This window comes from Tamandua tetradactyla, chromosome 4 (genome assembly GCF_023851605.1).
Source record: "Tamandua tetradactyla isolate mTamTet1 chromosome 4, mTamTet1.pri, whole genome shotgun sequence".
NCBI lineage: Eukaryota > Metazoa > Chordata > Mammalia > Pilosa > Myrmecophagidae > Tamandua > Tamandua tetradactyla.
This window is the reverse complement of record NC_135330.1, coordinates 64,819,804-64,838,779: the sequence shown is the minus strand read 5'-3', so window position 1 is coordinate 64,838,779 and position 18,976 is coordinate 64,819,804. Positions and strand designations below refer to the sequence as shown.

The 18,976-nt window shown below is 44.8% G+C and overlaps 1 protein-coding gene across 1 annotated transcript; it reads left to right on the top strand.

Annotated features, from left to right (window-relative positions):
* Positions 1-300: 300 nt before the first annotated feature.
* Positions 301-14,286, top strand: C4H1orf116 (chromosome 4 C1orf116 homolog). The gene is made up of 4 exons (XM_077157630.1): positions 301-430; positions 5,467-5,652; positions 7,981-8,158; positions 9,257-14,286. Exons 2-4 carry the CDS (start codon positions 5,548-5,550, stop codon positions 10,822-10,824), a joined length of 1,851 nt encoding a protein of 616 aa, XP_077013745.1. The 5' UTR covers positions 301-430; positions 5,467-5,547; the 3' UTR covers positions 10,825-14,286.
* The last annotated feature ends 4,690 nt before the right edge of the window (positions 14,287-18,976 follow it).

Genomic DNA, 18,976 nt, shown 5'->3' with positions numbered 1-18,976 from the left:
ATCAAGATTTTAAAATATTAATAATAAATAATATCTTTTGCTTCCTTTATCACAGTCTCAGGTCAAACCGGCCCCTCCTCCTTCCACCTCTTTTTTTTTTTTGTAAGGGTTTTCTGTTGACTCTAAGGGAGGGGAAGGGAGGGCAAGAGATGATTGGTCAGGTGAGAACAGGACTGCCCTGCCCATTTCCCTCCCACGCCCTCCTGGGAGAAACAGCTGGAATGAGAAGTAGGGAGGGGAGGCTGGGATTGGCTGAGTCAGTGGCAGGGTGGGGTGGGGCAGAACAGATGAGGCATCTACCTGTCTAGGTAAGTCAGGAGAAGGTCAAAAGAAGAAAACAGGAGGCAGGGGAAGCAGTCTCTCTCTTGTCGTTGCCCTCTGAAATAAAAGGGCTATTCCTTTTCTCTCTTCGGCCCCCTACCCAGTGAAGGTGAGTTAATCACTAACCAACTATTACTTATTCTGCAGCAAAAGGAGGGGCTCCATGTGAAATCAGAGCTACTGGGTTGCAGGGTTCCCTCTACTCTACACCCCAGCCAGGGGGATTTTCTTCTCTGTTCCTTACCTCTCCAAGTCTAGCCTGAGATCAGAATAGATTGATAGCATCTTGAGATTGGAATATTTTTTTCTGGAGACTAGGCTGGGATACACTTTCTCGAGTGTCTATTTAGACTGGATAAGCACATCGTGCAGAAATGGAAAAAAAAATAAAAGTTTGTTTTGGAAATTTCCATCTCTAAGCAACTGAAATTGGGTTGTGACTTCGGAAGAGAATAGTTAAGAGAGTGGGGAACCAACGTAGAGGGTTGCCTCCTTGGTCCTGCATTGCATTTATACTGGGAAATTCTTTCATGGCTTTATTAACTAGATGTCTGCTTTTATTTAAATGAAGCATACAGCATGTTTGTATTTGGTTATGGTGGTGTGACAATGGATCTCTCTGCGGACAGATGTGTAAAAGTATGAGACGTAGTTTGTTTATAAGGGGATGTGACATTTGGGCATGTCAGAAAAACTCCAATTCAGGTCACCAACTCATCTTTGGAAATCCGTGAATAATCTAGTTACAAAGTCAAGTTTATTTGGTTTCAACTCAATTAAATTTCCGACTTTGCCTATTAATGCACACAGAGACTGGCAAACAGCTGCTTGGCTGTGCTGGGGCCTCACCCATATTAATATTTCATGGTACCATGTCAGTCTGGCTGGATTCTAAGTGGTACCAGGTCACTTTAGTGGTTTTGCTTTGTCTTCCTTCAGCAGTCCCAGTTGGCATATGGTGGCTGGTTTCCTTGCCCATGGAAGCTAGATGTAAAAGTTGAGTGAGTAGAAAGTTCTCTGTTACCCACCTTGGGGGTAAACACTTAAACTTTTTTCTTCCTGCTGCAGAGAAGAGGGAAGTGGCAGGACCCCAGTGCCAGGCTCCCAGGGCCTGGCACATATGGGCTCTAAGTGAATATATTGCGTTTCCACTCCTGGCAACTGGTGCTTTAGGCTTTAGCTTCCTCCACACGACAGAACCAGCCTACCACACTCACTAACCAAGAACTAATTGTCATGGATGGGAAATTCTCAGCAGTCAAAATAATCTGTAGCAACTAACAAAGTCTTCTGTGCAGAAGGTACTTCTACCTATTCTTTCGCTTAATTTCATTGGTGAGATTATTCTGTTGCCTAAACACATGCAGAAACTTGCCCATGTGCGCATGGAGAGGGATATGCACACAGTGCAATTTTTAGTCTTCCCAGATGTTTCCAACTCGAGGCACATTTTCGGGTAATCAGCAAAAAAAAAAAAGCGGAGACACCTAGTCTGAGAAAAGTAGAAAACCTCTTTGACCAAAAGGCTGAGCTCTAGGAAGATATAGGGGCAAGCTTGTGGGAGGAGGGTGCTAAGGGGACTTGGTGTCTATTTAGAAGGTATGGAGAAGTCAAACTGGAATGGGGTTGGAGCCTTTCCCCATCCTACCCACTCCAGATGCCAGAACCTCACATGCTGAGTATTTGTTTACTCTCTTCCAAAGCTTGACTAGTTTCAGTAGAGTAGTTAATATTTAATGTGTCTTTGCACGGGCAGCCCTAACTACATAGGCTATGATAGTTCTTAACCCATTCTCCCCTCCCTACAAGTCCCCCAAAGAGGCCAAGGGTTAAAAGATACCAAATTCTCACCTTGAGTGTTTTGCTTGCTTCTCAGGCTTCTTATCAAGTAGAAATACCTTGGGTTTCGGAGCCTGCCCGGAAATAGCCTTCAAGTTTCAAGGTTGTAAAGTTAGTGGAAGGAAATGCAGCATCGAGGTTAAGCCAAGTTCTGAGGGAGGGTAGTAGGGTGGGAAGAAAACCTTTTATAGTTGAAGTCCTTTGGGTCAAAAAACTAGGTGTGGATATAAGGTACAGGCACCGTAGGGCTCGTTCAGCTGTGATTTCAAGTTCAGATTCATCTCCGCAGGGATTATGATGGCATAATCTTCAATGGCATTTGGTGTCATTTCTTGACTCTTTGGAAATATCTGTCTGTTGTTGAGGGATTAAGCTGGCCTAGAAACATAAAGCTGAGCCAAATAGTTTACAGAGTTTAAGGTATGAAGTAAAAGGAGAAGGATGATCTTAGGGATTTTAGTATTTATTCATGGAGAGCCAATGACCCTTCTTTGGTACAGGCCACTCCTGCATCTGGACAGTCCCTGGGATGCTCTCTGAGGGACCCAGGATCCATAGGCTGCCTTATGTATGTAGTTGTAGGTTAAGAAGGAGTAGGAAAAGGAAGAGAATTTCACTTCCTGTTTATGTTACCAGGATATCCTGAAGATGTAATGAGTACATCCGAAAGCACTTTGTAAGCTTTATTGTGCTATGTCCTTGTGAAGTAGTGCTATTCCTGTTGGTTTTGTGTTGTTGTTGTTGTTATTGTTGATGTTTGCATGGGTAGGCACCAGGAATTGATCTCCTGACCGATTCCCAGAGGCACCTGGGTCTCTGGCATGGCAAGCAAGAATTCTGCCAGTAAGCCATTGTGACCCGCCCTGTTTTTTTTTGTTTTGTTTTGTTTTGTTTTGTTTTGTTTTTATCTCTTCTAGTTGCTTCTGGCAATCCTAGAGGGGTTCCCTGAAGTAAGAGTGTGATAGTCTTCCCTGGGAGGAAAGAGAGGCTAGCAAATCACCATAAAGTCTGAAGCATACTTAGAAGAACAAGGGTAGTCATTTTCCCTGAAAGGAAGAGGCAGCATCTGTTCACCCATTCACAGAGAATATTGTATTAATTACAGTAAGTCACTCTAAATATTCACTACCCCAAATATTCACTCTAAATATTCACTGCCTCAATATCTATCCAAGCATAGACTCTTGGATCTATGATTACTTCTTGAAAACAAGGCTTTTGTCTTATACGGTTTTGTGCCTCCAGTATTTGTTAGGTGCTTATAAATATGAGTTTAATGAAAAACTTGCCCTGCTCCCATTGCGCCATATATCATCTGGGAAATAAAATGTTTAAGAATAAGCATACACTGGTGAGTTCGAAGCCAAGAAGAAGCCTTCCAACAGCTCAACCCAGTAGACATTAGAACAGATAACAAGTTTATTCATCCAGCATTTTCTGAATGTCTTCTGCATGCCGAGGCCTATGAGATATGGATTCCCTTGGCTGTAATGGCCTCAACCCCAGAGAATGTTAGGAATGGGTTAGTGCTCTCTGAGCCTAAATAGTCATTAATGGTGTGGATAGCTGGCTATGACAGAATTTCATCCACATGACCTCTCATGTTCCTCTTTCTTTGAGTTTCTGGGTACTAGGAAACTAACCTCATGAAAGAACCCTAAGGGCTTCCTCACCCAGCGTTTATTTATTGTTAGACTTCTTTAATATTACTGCACCTCTAGTCACCTCCTTATCGCCTAATAGGTTCTAGGCCCTCATGAAATGCATGTGTCTGGCTTGTTAGGGATCTTTCCTCTTCCTTACCCAGTGTCCTGCCCCTCCCCACCTGCCCCACTTGTGGAACTTCTCCCAAATGGAGAGTTGCTCCATGAAGCCTTGTCCTTGCCAGCTCTGTTTAGTTGGCAGACTGACTCACCTGACCCAGCCCAAAACTGACTTTGGTACTGGAAGCAATTGTTGGCAGAGACCAAGAGGACACCTTCCCTGGCATCCAAACTCCAAGCCCCCAGATCTCAAAGAGAATACATTTTCTAAGACATTTCCCATAACTTTGGGAAGATGGAGACATGGTGGAAAAGATGATATGACATTGTGGGGAAAACATGGATTCAGAAACAGGCAAACTATGTTCTAATTCTAGCTCTCCCCCAACTGTTTAATTTTGGAAATGTCTCAATCTTAATTCTTTCAGAGTGTCATTTTAACATAGGAGAGTCATTCCTGGGCTGCCCAACTCTGGTAGAATGTTTCCCAAAAACAGGCATATGAAAATGCTTGGGACTTTCAGAAGAAAGATCTCACTGCTGTCTTCTGCTACTACTATTGTCACAGTGAACTTGAAACTATTTTTCCCTTGGAGTAGGAATTAGGAGGAAACCACAAAGGGCATTTCTTTTGTTTATTTTGCTAAGACTAGGGACCCTCTGGGAAATAAGTGCAACAGAGGAGGAGATGATGCACAAGAGGGAAATTGAGTCTGCTCCACCACTGCAGATGCTATGTATTTCCCAGGCCAGGGAGATGGTGGTGGTGGTGGTGGTGGTTGTGATGATGCTGATGTCGACTATTGTAGCAGCTAATGGTTACTAGGCCATGCACTGCTCAAGGTATTTTACATGGAGTATTTCAGTATATCCTCAAGAGAACTATATGACGTAGGCACTATTAAGAGCCCCATTCCTTCTCTTTAGCCTGTAGTCTCCTGTTTAGCCATAACCCTTTTTTCTACACTCCTGTTTCCCCTGCTTCAATTTGGTTTGATCCTAGATGGGTCTTGTCTTTTAATTATTACAAGAAAAAATGTATTATTTATTCATTCATTAAGTATTTGATTTTATAATACCAATTGAACAGTCCTAAGTGTTAGCTCATCTAATCCTTAACAATAACCCTATTTAATGAGGAAAAATAGACTCAAAGAGGAATTTGCCTCAAGTCACATAATTGTAAACAGCTGAACAGGAATATGAACTCAGATTCATCTACCTCCAAAACCCAAGCAATGAACTCCTACAATATTTCTTGCTTACAGTAATGAACATAGGTTCAGCTAAACAAGTGACTGAGAGAAGTAATCAAATCTCCTTTCTGACTAGACTGCTTCCCCACCAGCTGAGTCTTCCTTTGCATGTATTTAAGCCAGCTTATGTGTCCTTCCCTGCAAGCTAGGGGTTCAGGTAATGGCTGTCCGTGGCCCCCTTCCAGCTCTCTGCTTGCTTTGCGACGCTGCCGCCACGCTGCTCCAGGGCCTGGGCAGAGCCTTGTGGGAGCCTCGGCTCACTCGTGGCTTTGTTATTCTCTTTTCAGGCCCAGCCTGGGACATTCTTGGCTTCCCTTCGCTTCCCCTCTGGGAGCCCCTTTCGCCGCTCCTGCACCTTGCTTCGGGCGATGCCCGAGAGGGAGCTGTGGCCAGCCGGGCCTGGCTCGGAATCCGTGACCCATATCGGCAGCTGCGACAGCATGATGAGCTCCACGTCCACCCGCTCTGGATCTGTACGTACTCTCTGTCCTGCCAGCTCACCTGCGCTCTGCACACCTGCCCTGCCCTGCCCTGCCCTGCTCTGCTCTACCACGCATCTTTGCTCACTGTACCATCTCTTTCACCTTCCTTGTCAGAGAGTGAATCGATATCAATTGGCACTTTCTTCCTCTGAGTCACCCATGGTTCTATAGAGAAAAAGGTGGGACCACCTCGGAGCACCATTAGTTTTTTCTTTCTACCAAAATTTCCATTAGTTTGGGTGGGGGTGGGAGAGTAGGTATTGAGCCCAGGCAGAAGGACAGGCCAGTGGTTTGCAGCCGTGGTGGAAAATGGAGTCTAGATCCTTGTAACCCAAAGATGCCTGAAGTTTTCTGCAATGAGCAGGTATAAAGATCAAAGAGAATGGGCTCTGGAGCCAAACATTTGGGTTTTCTATGTATAAGCTGTATGACTGAGAGCAAATTACTTAGTTTCTCTAAGTTTCAGTTTTCTTGGTTTTAAAATGGGGATAACATTAATACACAATTCATGGGATTCTTGGGGGAGTAAATAAGATACATAAAAAGCACTTAATACCTGCTTCATTATGTGCAAAATAAATAGTCTATGAGATTGAAAAATCTTCCAAACTTCCTATGTTCAACTTTTTGTGAGAGATTGGCAATGAATTATTATTTTCTGGGCATGAATTTAAGTCTCACATGTTCTACATCAAAACATTATTTTGTTGTTCATACTTCTCACATACATAAATGCACTTGAGAATTTATACTTTACTATTATTTGATATTTTGAGGATTGTATCTCCACTGAATGTCAAGGATGCTCAATATGGTCAGTGAGTTTTAATCTATAAAACTGGAGTAGAAAAAGCTGGCACAAAAAGAAAATCCCAAGAGCAGACAAACTGTATACAATTTCTTTTTGGCCCTGGATGCTGGGGCCACAGAGACACTTTCCTGTCTCTGTTATGTTGAGACCAAAGCTGAGTAATCACATGTCATTAGGGCACAGAGTGTGATGGGGATTAAAGGTTTTAAAAGTAAATTATCCACAAAGGAGAAATTCAGAGTTGGCTTACCCATGGCCAGACTCTTTTAGGAGGAAGGAGGCAGCCCAAAGAAGATCTTCACTTAGGGAACCCCTGGAGTCGGCCTCAGGGCTTCATTGGGTTACATTTGGGACTTCCTTGGGCTTTGACCTATAGGTCTCAATCTGTCAATGGCACATGTCTCTCTAAAGTTATTCTATCATCTGCTTCCCCTCCCCACTCCCAGATTATTTTTAGGGCTGTCTCAAAATCTTCCCTGGCCATCTGAGTGTGTCAGGAGAAGATACAACTCTGAAGTGTCCCAAACATTAGGAAGAAGGGTAGAGATGGCAGGAAAGGACTAACACCAAACTTGTAATATTTGCCCTTTTGGGGTTCTCTTCCCCCTTCTCCTCTGAAGAGTAGCTATTCCATGAATCTTCCTGGCCTGGTGGACCATGGATAATAACCATCTGTGATGGCTATAGCCTTGCCTTCCAAATGTCCCTGTGTGCGTTCTCATAACGAAATGATCCACTTTGGGTATAATGGATATATGTGTGTTTTTAACACTAGGTTGCCCTCCCCTCCCCCTCCATACCCATCTGGTTTCCCCACACTCCCCCTTCAATTAATATTTGCCTAAGAAATGAGTGTTCATTTGAATTTTAGCCAAAGCCAAATGTCATCAAGAAAGTAAATATACAAGGGGAAAAATCCTGTATGGAATGCATTTCAAAGTCGTGTAAATTATTTAGTAAATTTATCTGTGACTAATCATGCTGCTGCTCCCACTGGCCTGGCAGTCAGTAGCTGGCTGCATTGCCTGTTTGTCCTCATATTGTCCTTGACACAGCAGGTCAAGTATGCATAAGTACCATGAAAAGTTAAAATTGATAACATTCAAGTCTAAGATCAAATCATTTTGTTGCCCATATATTTTGGAGCTAAATGGCAATACACCAAATGAAATACTTTACAAAGACCACAGAGAAATTGGAATCAGAACCGGGACTGCTTCCCATCTGTACCTCTAACCATTCCACCCAAAAGAAAGGCCATTTGCTATCTGCTTGTCCAGCTACCAGAGCCGGGTTCTAGTGGGACAGCCCTGCCTGGTGTTTACACTTTCAGGAACCAACTCCAGCAGGTTTGCAAAGTAGCACTGTGGAAAGGTTTCAAGCTCTTCAGCATTCCTTCTCCACGGCAGGGTGGTTCACAGGCCCCATTGGTTTCTGTGAGAAGCCACAGGCTCCCTCTCACAGCTCTCTCCTTTTTCTTCCTCTCTTTTGAACCCCATTGATTGCAGAGTGACAGCAGCTACGACTTCCTGTCCGCAGAAGAGAAGGAGTGTCTGCTTTTCCTGGAGGAGACAATTGGCTCACTGGACACTGAAGCTGACAGTGGACTGTCCACCGACGAGTCGGAGCCAGCCACAACTCCCCGAAGTCCACGAGCACTGCCCATAACCCAGCCTGTTCCCCAGGGTAAGAGACTCTCTGGGGAACACCTCTGGCCAAACTCAGAAAATTGGTATACCACGTTCTGCCTCACCTGCCCTCTGCTCCAAGAGTCAGAGGTGAAACAGCCATGCTCCTCACTGCTCTTCTGGTGAAAATAAAGCCTTGTCCCTGGAGGGAAGGAGGCAGTGCTGACAAACATCTTCCTATGTCTTTCTATGAAGTTTCAGAGGCCTGGGTGGGAAAGGGGTTTGATCAACTCCCATCCCCTCAAGGAGAGATTCTAAAGAGATAGGACTGCAGAGGTGGGGAAGGGAGACAGGGAGGAGTAAGTGGTTGGCTCTGGAAAGACTGAGTCAGTCTGGAGAGCTAATCTGGGAGGCCCAGAGGAGGAAAGTGCAGGAGATAAGGAGAAGAGGGAAGGGCTCCCTTAAATGCAGTGGGTGGTGCCTTAAGGCCCTGTGAAAGCGATTATGGGGAGCCGGTGGTGTTCAGGCTCAGTAGAGGAGAACCTTCTAAATTATTTATTCATTTAGCAAATATTAATTGACAATATGCCAGACCTTTCTTGAGACAGAGCAGAGAACGGAGACATGGGTCTTTGCTGTGTCTCTGGCCCAGCAAGCCCGAGGGGCCTGCCCAGTTTACTGTGAGAAAAGAGCCCATGTCAGGCTCTGCAGCAGGAACAGCTGTAGCCATTTGGCATCATCCAGGGCCTTAAAGAGAGTGAAGGTGGGATATGAACACATCACCTGTTCATATTCTTCCACTGGGTTCAGTTACCTGGGAGCCTCGAGGTAGCTAAAGTGAACTTTCCATCTATCCACCACCTGGAGCATCTATAGGGCCCTGAGGAGAGCCTGAGCCAAGAACGTGGAGCAGTTTGTGGCTGCCCTCTCCCCAACCATGATGAAAAATTAATCCTTGAGTGAGGGGAATTTGTTATTATCAATCTGTTAACCTAGATGATATCTGGACAAGACTGCTACCCCTTTAAGAGCAAAGGAAAAAAAAATCATCCATTGCTGGATGAAGATCAGAGTTCAGGGAGTGTTGGGTTTCCCTTGTCAGCCGGGCTCTCACCTCTGTCCACTATTATTTGCCTGTCCTCCCTGGCCCTCACAGGACATCCAGAGGAGACGACCATTCAGCAAGGACCGGAGCCAAGGAGAGTGACTCCGTCCGGCTTATCCCATCCCCCAGAGCCCCAAGGCCCGAGCCTCAGGTCTGGCTCCCACAGCCTCCCCAGAAATATCTACATTGGCAGAAACCAGAACCTCAGGAAAAGTACCACCCAGACTAACAGCCACATCCCTGGAGAATCTGAGGAGCTTGTACCAGAGCCTGAGAAAAAAAGGGTCAGCCAGCGTAGTGAGCCCAGCCACGTCCCCGCCGGACCCCGGGGAGCTGCGCTTGATTTGGACGGGGTGCTCCTTCCTCCACCAGAGGCTTTCCAGGACGCCCAGCCAGAGCTGCGCGGGGAAGGCAGCCGGCCTGAGGGGCCAAGGGAGCAAGGCAACCCACCCCAGCTGCACACGTCGCCCAGTCCCCAGAAGAGAGAGACTTCTTCAGAAGCCATGTCCCAAAAAGCCAGTGAGAAAGGCTCACTGGGGGGCCCAAGGCAGCCACAGCCTCTTCCTGCCTTCTCGTCTCAGAATGCTAGAGCTGAAAGTGCTCCCCTCCCATCAGGGGAGGATCCAAATTCCCAAGCGGCCCCCCTCACAGCCCCCAAGCCCCGGAAGCTGCCACCTAATATTGTTCTGAAGAGCAGCCGAAGCAGTTTCCACAGGGATCCCCAGAACTGGCTATCCCGCCACTCTGAGGCCTCCCCCGGAGACTCCGGCCTGGTCTCTTCACTACAGGAGCAGCGGAAAGCACGCAGAGAAGCACTGGAGAAGTTGGGGCTACCCCAGGACCAAGATGAGTCCAGCCCCCACTTAAGCAAGCCCACCAGCTCCATCAGACTCAAGGAGACTCCTGCTCGGGCCCCTTCCTGGGCTCCAGTTCCTGTCCTGGCTCAGCCTGCAGCTCCATCTCAGGTCTCAACAGCTGTTCCTGCTGCAGGAAAGACTCCAGGTCCAGCTCCAGCTCGGGGACCTTCTCCAATGAAGGCTCTGGTTCCAGCTCTAAGTCAGGGATCCTCTCCAGGGAAGGTTTCAACTCCTGCCCAGGAACCCCTTCCAGGAAAGGCTACAGCTGCCAAACCTGTGCCAATTCCTATCCCTAAGGCCCCGAAGGTAAATAGTCCCCAGACTCAGCCAAAGCCAGATTCAGGGCTGGCTCTCCAGAAGAGTGAAATCCCTGGCCTGAGACAGATGAGCTTCAAGTCCAACACTCTGGAACGCTCGGGTGTGGGGCTGAGCAGCTACCTCTCAGCTGAGAAAGACCCCAGCCCCCAAACCAGCACCTCTCTGGGAAGGGACTCCTTCTTAGACAAGACCTCCCCCAGTGTTCTGCGTAATTCCCGGCCCCGCCCTGCCTCCCTGGGCACCGGGAAGGATTTTGCAGGTATCCAGGTGGGCAAACTGGCTGACTTGGAGCAGGAGCGGAACTCCAAGCGCCTCTCCTACCCAGGGCAGAGCCGCGACAAGCTGCCTCGACCCCCCTGTGTCAGTGTCAAGATCTCGCCCAAGGGTGTCCCTGATGAACACAGAAGGGAGGCGCTGAAGAAGCTGGGACTGTTGAAGGAGTAGGTGCCAGCCAGCACCCTCCCCACAGTACAGGAGAAGAGGCTTAGGGCTCCACTTAGGAGCCTTCCCCATTTAGGAATGAACAAGGCTGGGATTCTTTCAGATGTTCTTTTCTCTCTGAGTTGAAGGGAAGAGATTTGAGTCCAAGCATATGTTTATGTTCAGAGAGATTGTGCCAATGAGTGCCCTAATGAATTCATCCCGAAGATGATTTCCACACGTGTGTGTGTGTGTGTGTCTGTGTGTGTATTATAGGCTGTATATTTTGCTGAAGCTATTTATATAACACAAGGAGTTGTTGCTCCAAACTCTGCTCTTGTTGGAGATTCTCTTGGTAGAGTCCTGGTAGAGTTCGGTCTAGCCAGAATTGAGGGGAGATGGGTAACTAAGCTGAGGAGGAAGATCAGAGGAGACAGTGGATGTGCCAGAGACTTGGAAAAACAACATTAGGGCTGCTTGAAGTGAGAGTGTCTCAGTTCAATTCTTCTGGACAGAAGTATGGGACCAACCGGAGTTCGTTTATCTCTTCACCCATTGCCCTCTCACTGTGTCTAGTCCCAAGGATTTAACTAAACTGCCCCATTTCCCCAGTTGACTTATTGCAGAACACCTTTTGTTCCTCTGAGAAGGCAGGAAAAGTGACCACACACGCATACTTCCACCTCCACTGGGGAGACTTGTCCATGGGCCTGATACAGTCAATAATAAAATGAGCTGCAGGGCGGACCACGTGGCTCAGCAGGCAGAGTTCTCACCTACCATGCCAGAGACCTGGGTTCAATTCCTGGTGCCTGTCCATGCAATAAAATAAAATAAATAATAGTAGTAATAAAATGTTCTGCAGTCCCTGACTGATATTTCTGGTCTTTCTGCCCTCTGGCTCCCCATCTCAATTTGCTCAAGACTGGACACCAGGGCTGGGCCAATATTGAGATGGGAGCCCAGCCCAGAGGCTTTATAAATACTAAAGAACTGGTTCAAGCCTTGTCCACTAGGCAGTTTAGGTGTCCCCAGCCCTTATGGTAGAAAGTCAACACAGTACATTCTCTTCTGGTTATTCATAGAACACCAGAGCTGAGAGGGACCTTAGATAAACTCTTATCCAACCCTGTCAGGGAAGAGAAGTGACTCACCCACAGTCACTCTGTCTTTTAGACCAGGACTGGGGCTAGAATCAGGGGCTCCTAGTTCCCATTCTTTGCTGCATCTGCTGCCTCCCTTTAACCAGCTTTTTCGTATATCCACAAAGCACCCAAAGGATCATTAGTCATTGTCAAATACCCAAATTGAAGACTCTTCAAGTTCCTAAAGAATCTTTTGAAACATCAAAGATTAAATGTTGTTCAGGATAATATGTAGTATTGTGTTTTTTATTCAGCCTTTGAAAAGGAACAACATAATAACTCATTATTAACCCAAATACCCCTTCCCCAAATTCCCTGACCATGTTCTGCAACTTGAGAAAATGCCCAGAGGAAGGTAATATGGGTAGTAAGTAGTGGACTTGTGAATACCAGCTTGAGGATCAGACATGGCTAGACATGACCTCTGCTTCCCCTTAGGAAATAAATCTTATTCATGGTTGTGACTTGGTTTGAATCCAGGATCCCTAGGTATGAGGAGCAGATAAAAGGAACAATTGTTGGAAGGTGCCCTTGGTTCTGCTGAGCATTTGGGTGCTGTGTCATTAGGGACCCAGTCTGTCAAACTTATTTCTGAAAACTATGAGGTTAAGGTAAGGACAACCCATGCCTCCACCCTGTTATGGTATGTGGGGTGTGGGTGTGACAGTTTCTATGTACACTCTCTCACACACACTCACACCCAAAAGCCTGGTGCCTTATTCACACCTCTTGGTTGAAGACCTAGTTTGTCACAACTAGGGGAGATTTCCACAACTGGTCAAGCTATATCTTAAACCTAAAAAGAGGGAAGACCCTTCTGGAGTATCAATACAATGTGCTGTATTCAATCAAGCTCTTTTGTGGGTAAATTTCAAGACACAGTCTGAGGAACAAACACTTTATTCCTTATTCCTAAATTTCCCTGATTAATGGAGAAATATGGGACTAGCTATAAAGTAAGACTTTGTAAGAATCTGAACACTGGTGTCAATGCAAGGCCTGTGTTGGTCAAGAATACCTCCCACTAAACCCCCATCACCTGGCAAAGGTGCTTCTCTTCTAAATAGCCTGTACCTTCCTCCTCTATATCTTCATCCCTGTTGAAGTCCTCCTTTTTCCAATTCTTCTAAACTGAGAAATGCTTTTCCCTTATTATTTAAAGATACTCTGCTTCTCCATGTCCTCATCTTCAGATAATGAGCATGTTCTGTTCTGAGGATAGTCTTTAGGATTCAAGAATAGAACAGTAGGTGCAAACCCAGTCATCTTGTTTTAAAGAGGAGCAAGGAGAGGGCTAGTGAAGGCACCTATCTTCCTGAAGATGATGCTAGAGTCACCTGAGGAAATTTCTTCTATCTTCTTGTATCCACATAACACTGACCTTCATTCAGTTTGCTCTGATTGGGTGACAGGTAGAAGTGGAGCCAGGGTTGCTATTAATCCATCTTGAAAGATTTGGGATGGCAGTTTGTTAAGGCCATTCAATTCATTTTAAAAAGCAAAGAAACAACTCTACTTCCACTTGTCTTTGGATCTCTGTTATACCCTGCCTTAGTTTCATTGCCCCTGGGCCCAGGCCATCTGCCAATTGCAGGAGCTGGCCTCTTCCCAGCCTGGCACAGTGGGGTCTGTGTCCTCAAAAGTGTTGACAGCTGCTACTCTGAATCACCATTCATGTGCTCCCTGGAGTTCTGTACTCAGATTCCATGGGGCAGACCCATGTGCTCTCCTTCAGCCGCCGCTCTCCAGAGTTGGGAAATGTGGTCTGGCAGAGGCCACCCTGCAACCTGGGAGTGGGCAGGTATGCAAAAGTTGTTGTTACGTCCCATGGAAGGAAGGTAGCTGAAGGACTGGAGAACAGGACCTATTTGATGCTGTTGGTTAGAGCTAGAGGTGAAGATTTAAGAGTCTACAGTGTGTGGAAGTGTGTGAGATGAACCACTCCATTCTTTGAAGGTGTCCATGATTATATTTATATGCAGAGAAGGATCAGACAGCCAGAATATGAAGCTGAAGGCTCACAGACTAGAAGAGCTGGGGACTAGAGGACTGGGCAGTAAAAATCATGTCCCTTTCCATCAAAATCTAAGGGGGAATGCGGATAGCGTGCCCCAAGCCCTTTTCCTCACAAATGTGAGTGCCTCTGGAGACATATCGATCTGGCTTCAAATTCAGCTTCTGCAACTTTAGCAACCCAGGGAAACCTAGGGGTGTCACTTTTACTTTCTGAAGCTTAGTTTTTCATCTGTAAAATGGGGATAAAAAAATACTATCCTTTTAAGATTTAGGGGATGGTTAAGCGATATAAAATATGTAAGCTCACTGATTGGCACTGCCAGTACTCAATAAATGATAGTACTACTATCTTCCAGGTCTTAGTCATTCCCTCTCAAGGGGGCAGAATATAGAGAAGGTTGCAAATAAAGAGCTCATCCAATTCAACTTTGAGGAAATGGGAGAGATTGTGCTACAAATAAAAGTCCAAAGTAACAAGTAGACTTTGGCACACCCTCTAGATGACTCAATTTCACCCACATCACGTTTCCTGGAATTTGAAAAGAAAGGTATCAGCATGAATTTGGTTTTTGTGACTTGGTGAAGGTTGAACCAGTTATTCCCAGATTCTGTACCCCCAACCCAGCTTCACCAGTCTGTTGCTGCCCATGACCATATAGTTTACTTCTTTTTACACCTTTAAATTTCTTTTTGCTTTGTGTTATAGGGAACTATGTGCCATATTATAGTTATCATTTATTTCTTAAAGGAGAAAATAATGAGCTTAGACTATAACAGAAAGGAAGGCTGAAACAAATCAGGGAGAGATGGAGGCTAGAAAAGGTTTTAACAATCCTGTGGCATTTTAAAAAAAACAAAAATGATAGAACTATTTCTGGAATGAGTCAGGCATTCGTTATCAGGTGGCAAGAATGTATACCGGATGATCTCTCCAAGTCCCTTCTGGTATAAGGGCTCTATAAGTTGCAGAACTCGTCACCATCATTACCATCACCAGTATCACCGTCATCAAGGACATCATGAAGGACTCTAGCATGCAAGTGAGGTAAAGGCAGGTGACTGCTAATCCCAGGCCCTCATTTCCTCTTGTTCATTACCTGGCTACGTCATTGTCTGCACTCACCACTTGCTGTGTATCCAGAGTTCATAACAGTACCAAAGCAGGATGGTGTCTGGAAAAGCTCTGGATCAGGTGAGCTTTAGGGACTGGGGCTGGACTGTCTTGCAGATCCATCCCAGGCCTAAAAATGTAAGTTTCAATAAGTCCAAGCACCCTGCCAAAAATAATCAAAATATATTCTAAGGTCAAATATAATGCATAAAACCTAAGAACCAGAAGGAAACTTTTAGAAGGTCTAATCCAATCTCCCACCTAAAGAGGAATTATGTCTATAATGGGCCATAACACAAGACTCAGAAGTCAAGCTGCCAGGATCCCTATGCCTCAGCTTCCTTCTTTTTGTTTCTTTTAACTTCCTTTCTCATGTGGTTCGGTGTACTATATGCTGTCCTAGAGTTATTAAACTTAGATTATAACAGAAGGGAACCATGTAGACATGATAATACTTACCTCCTACCGCTGTTATGATAATAGAACCAAATGAGATAATACATATAAATATATAAAACACTTAGCTCAATAAATGGTACCCACTAGTATCAAAAACATGGAATCCAGATGCCAAATGGGCACCCCCTCCCCGCAAGAATTAGATTAATCTTAGCCTGTACCTACATTCCTTAGCCTGAAACAGTCAAAAGTCCTCCCCCAATTTCCCCAGCTTTCTGCAGCCAACCTCCTCATAATTCTGTGTTCTAATCTATGTGTGCTGCCTTAAGACTTACACCCCACACTTCCAGCATCCTTATTTTCTTCCCCACATACCTGCTTTGCCCTCACTGAGCCAATTCACTATTCTCATTAGTGGACAGGTTCCTTTAGGCATTTTGTTGTTATCTGAATATTTTACTAAAGATTGGTGAAGGAAGGAGGGAACATGCGAGGTTGCTAGCTCAAGGAACACAGCCTGCCACCATTTCCCTGGCCATCCTTTCTTTCCTCTCACTTACCCTCCCAACTTCTAGCACAACCAGGAAATCCTGTTTCCAGCCACACTCAGGGACCCTCATGATCTGAGCATTTGCCTCAAGAAACTTTTCAAAAAATTTCTCACACATGAGTAGAATTCTCTCATTGAAATGAGCTCTGAAGAATACAGCGTTCCCTACCTCCTCACATTCACCACTAAAAATGACGAGGATACAACCCAGGATTACTTGTGGCATCCACATCTCCTCCCAGACCCGGCAACCCCACTGCACACTTAAGAAGGGGTTAGACAGGACTCCACATGGTCTTCTTTGAATTGCTTCTCTGCTCTAGCTGGTAGCTTAGATATGGGGAGAGGTGACCTCATCACCTCTCAGAGAGTCTCCCCCATCCCTGTTCAGTATCCGGGGCTCCCCTGCATCAGCAGAGGCCTCTGGTAGGTCTGGGTGGGTTGTGGAGTTATCAGTTAGATGCAATTAGTTCCAATATGGCATCATTAGGATTTTAGGGTGACTTAGAAACGGGCATAATTCTATTCCCAGTCATCTGCCATCCCTCCCCTCCTTGACAGTCAGGATCCATCCTGACCCATCCCCTGGGAAGGAGCATCACCTGGTTCTCTTCAGGTTACCAGACTCCTGCAAGTGGTTGGTGTGACTTTCCAGATTAGGTTTTTGCATTTCCTCATGGAGCTGGAATAGCTCTCCATGCTCGCTGTGTTTCAATTCTCTTCTTGGGAAATTTCTCTCCAGAACTTTCTTTGCTGCTCTATACCTCAATGACCTACTGCATCTCCACATAGATGTCTCAAAGCCACCTCAGACTCATTATATATGGAAAACAGTGGGGCAAACCCCTCTGCAATCTGATCCTTTCACTGTGTGGCCTATCTCAGTGAGTGGCTCTACATCCACCCAATCACTGAAGCCAGAGACCAAAATGTCACCCATGACATCACCTTCTTCTTCACCCTCAATAATCAACTCATTAAATCATGCCAATGTTACCAGCAGACATCTTTAAAACCTGCCCTCCTTTCTTCTTTTCTGCCACACCAGAGCTGAACCAGTTCCCCATCACCGCCCTCCTGAAATACAGCAGTGGCTTTCTAATTGTTCTCTTCATCTCCACTCCAGCCTTCCTCCAGCAACCAAAATGGCGTCATATGTAGTACGCTGTACTGGACTACGGTACTGTGCATAAGAAAATCCACACATCTCTGCACATTTGTTCAAAAGGAAATACCAAAACTTATGGTAAGTGATTACCTACATGGGTGGGTGGGAAAGCAATGAAACAAAAGGGGACAATGAGAACAGGACAGAGGAATGGGGGAGAATGACACTTAACTGAGCACACCTTTTGTCTAGTTCAAATTTTAAAACCATAGTATTGTTTCACATGTCCAGAAAGCAAAGAAATAAGTAACAACTCGGAGGGAAGGGAGTGTGGTGATGATGGGGATGGTGGTGGTGAGTTTCAAAATGAAATTCAAACACTAATAAATGGACCTAATTGTATTAAAAATGAGTGACATAATCACACTGAGGGTGCTGGGGAAGAAAACTAATCTAAGTAATTTTGAGTTAACTGTAATTTGACTGTATGTTGGAAGGCTAGTTGGTAAATGAGTCTTTCATGTCTATTGGTTACCAGTTATAAAACTACTTGGTGTGTATTACAGGATTGAGCAAATAAATAACTATATTATGGATAAAAAGTACCAGATTTCTTACTGTCAGGGAAGGGAGTTATACAACAGAAGATTGAGAAGACTAGAATGAAGCCTATGATACTGGGTTAGAGTTGGAAGTACCAGTGCAAACCCCTGGTTTTTAATATGTATATATATGTAGATAATTGAATGAATATAGAAAAATATGTAGATGTCAGGGTAGACACAGACGTCTATTTCCTACTTTTGTACACTGAGAGGGCCTAGAAGCGATGACACCCAGTAGCAATATACATACCTGGCACCCTCATCTTCGATTCTAAATAACATTTAAGGAATTAAGTATTAGGAAAAGAATTAGGGTTCCTTGTAGATTTCCGGGACCAGGGCAGAGAAAGCACAGGATGGCCTTGAAACAACTGTGGTATCAGAAAGTAAGTATTCAAAATAAGATGGGGTCAGGTCAAAAGGACATGACGTATGTCTTATACTGCCCCAAGGTAAAGGAGCTCTCAATGGCCAAATTATGGAAGAAGTTGAGCAACAAAATTTATAATAGTCATGGATTATAACTCACAGGATAAAATAAATATCCATGATTCCATACTCACGTTAATAAATAATTGAGTAAATAACTAAATGGGGAGAAGGGGCAGTTCTTCCTTACAATAGAATTTCATTTAATAAATGTAGCCAGAATGACAGTAACAGAAAATCACAATCTGGGAAACACCACAATAATAATCATTGAGAGAAGAACTTAAAATTAATGGAAGAAAGTATAATGAAAAATAGGATATTTGCAAAGTCTCAAAGTCACTCCTTATAACATACTGATTACAAAGGGGAAAATGGTAACTTTGCAATGCAAAAACCTGGCTGGTACAACTTTAACCAAGTGATCCGAGTTAACTTCACCAACTGTGTCACATCTCAACAACATGTACCTCCTAATACAATGCACTGAGGAGGGAAACCACTTTTGTGGTGTTCTTCTAAAAATGCACAAACTGAACTTAACATGAGAGAACATCAGAAACACACATCAAGAGACATTATTTTCCAAAAGGGAATTCATGGTCAACTAGGGATATAACATGATGACCCTGATGATCATATATCATATTATTAAAAAAAAAAAAAAAGACTTTCTAGAAAATAATTGTCCAGTACTCTTCAAAAGCTCCGTGATCTTGAAAGATTATAAATAAATAAATACAAAGTGGGATCCTGGGTTGGATCTTGCTCCAGAAGGACAATGGGACTTGGTTTTGGTAAATGCACTGTGTA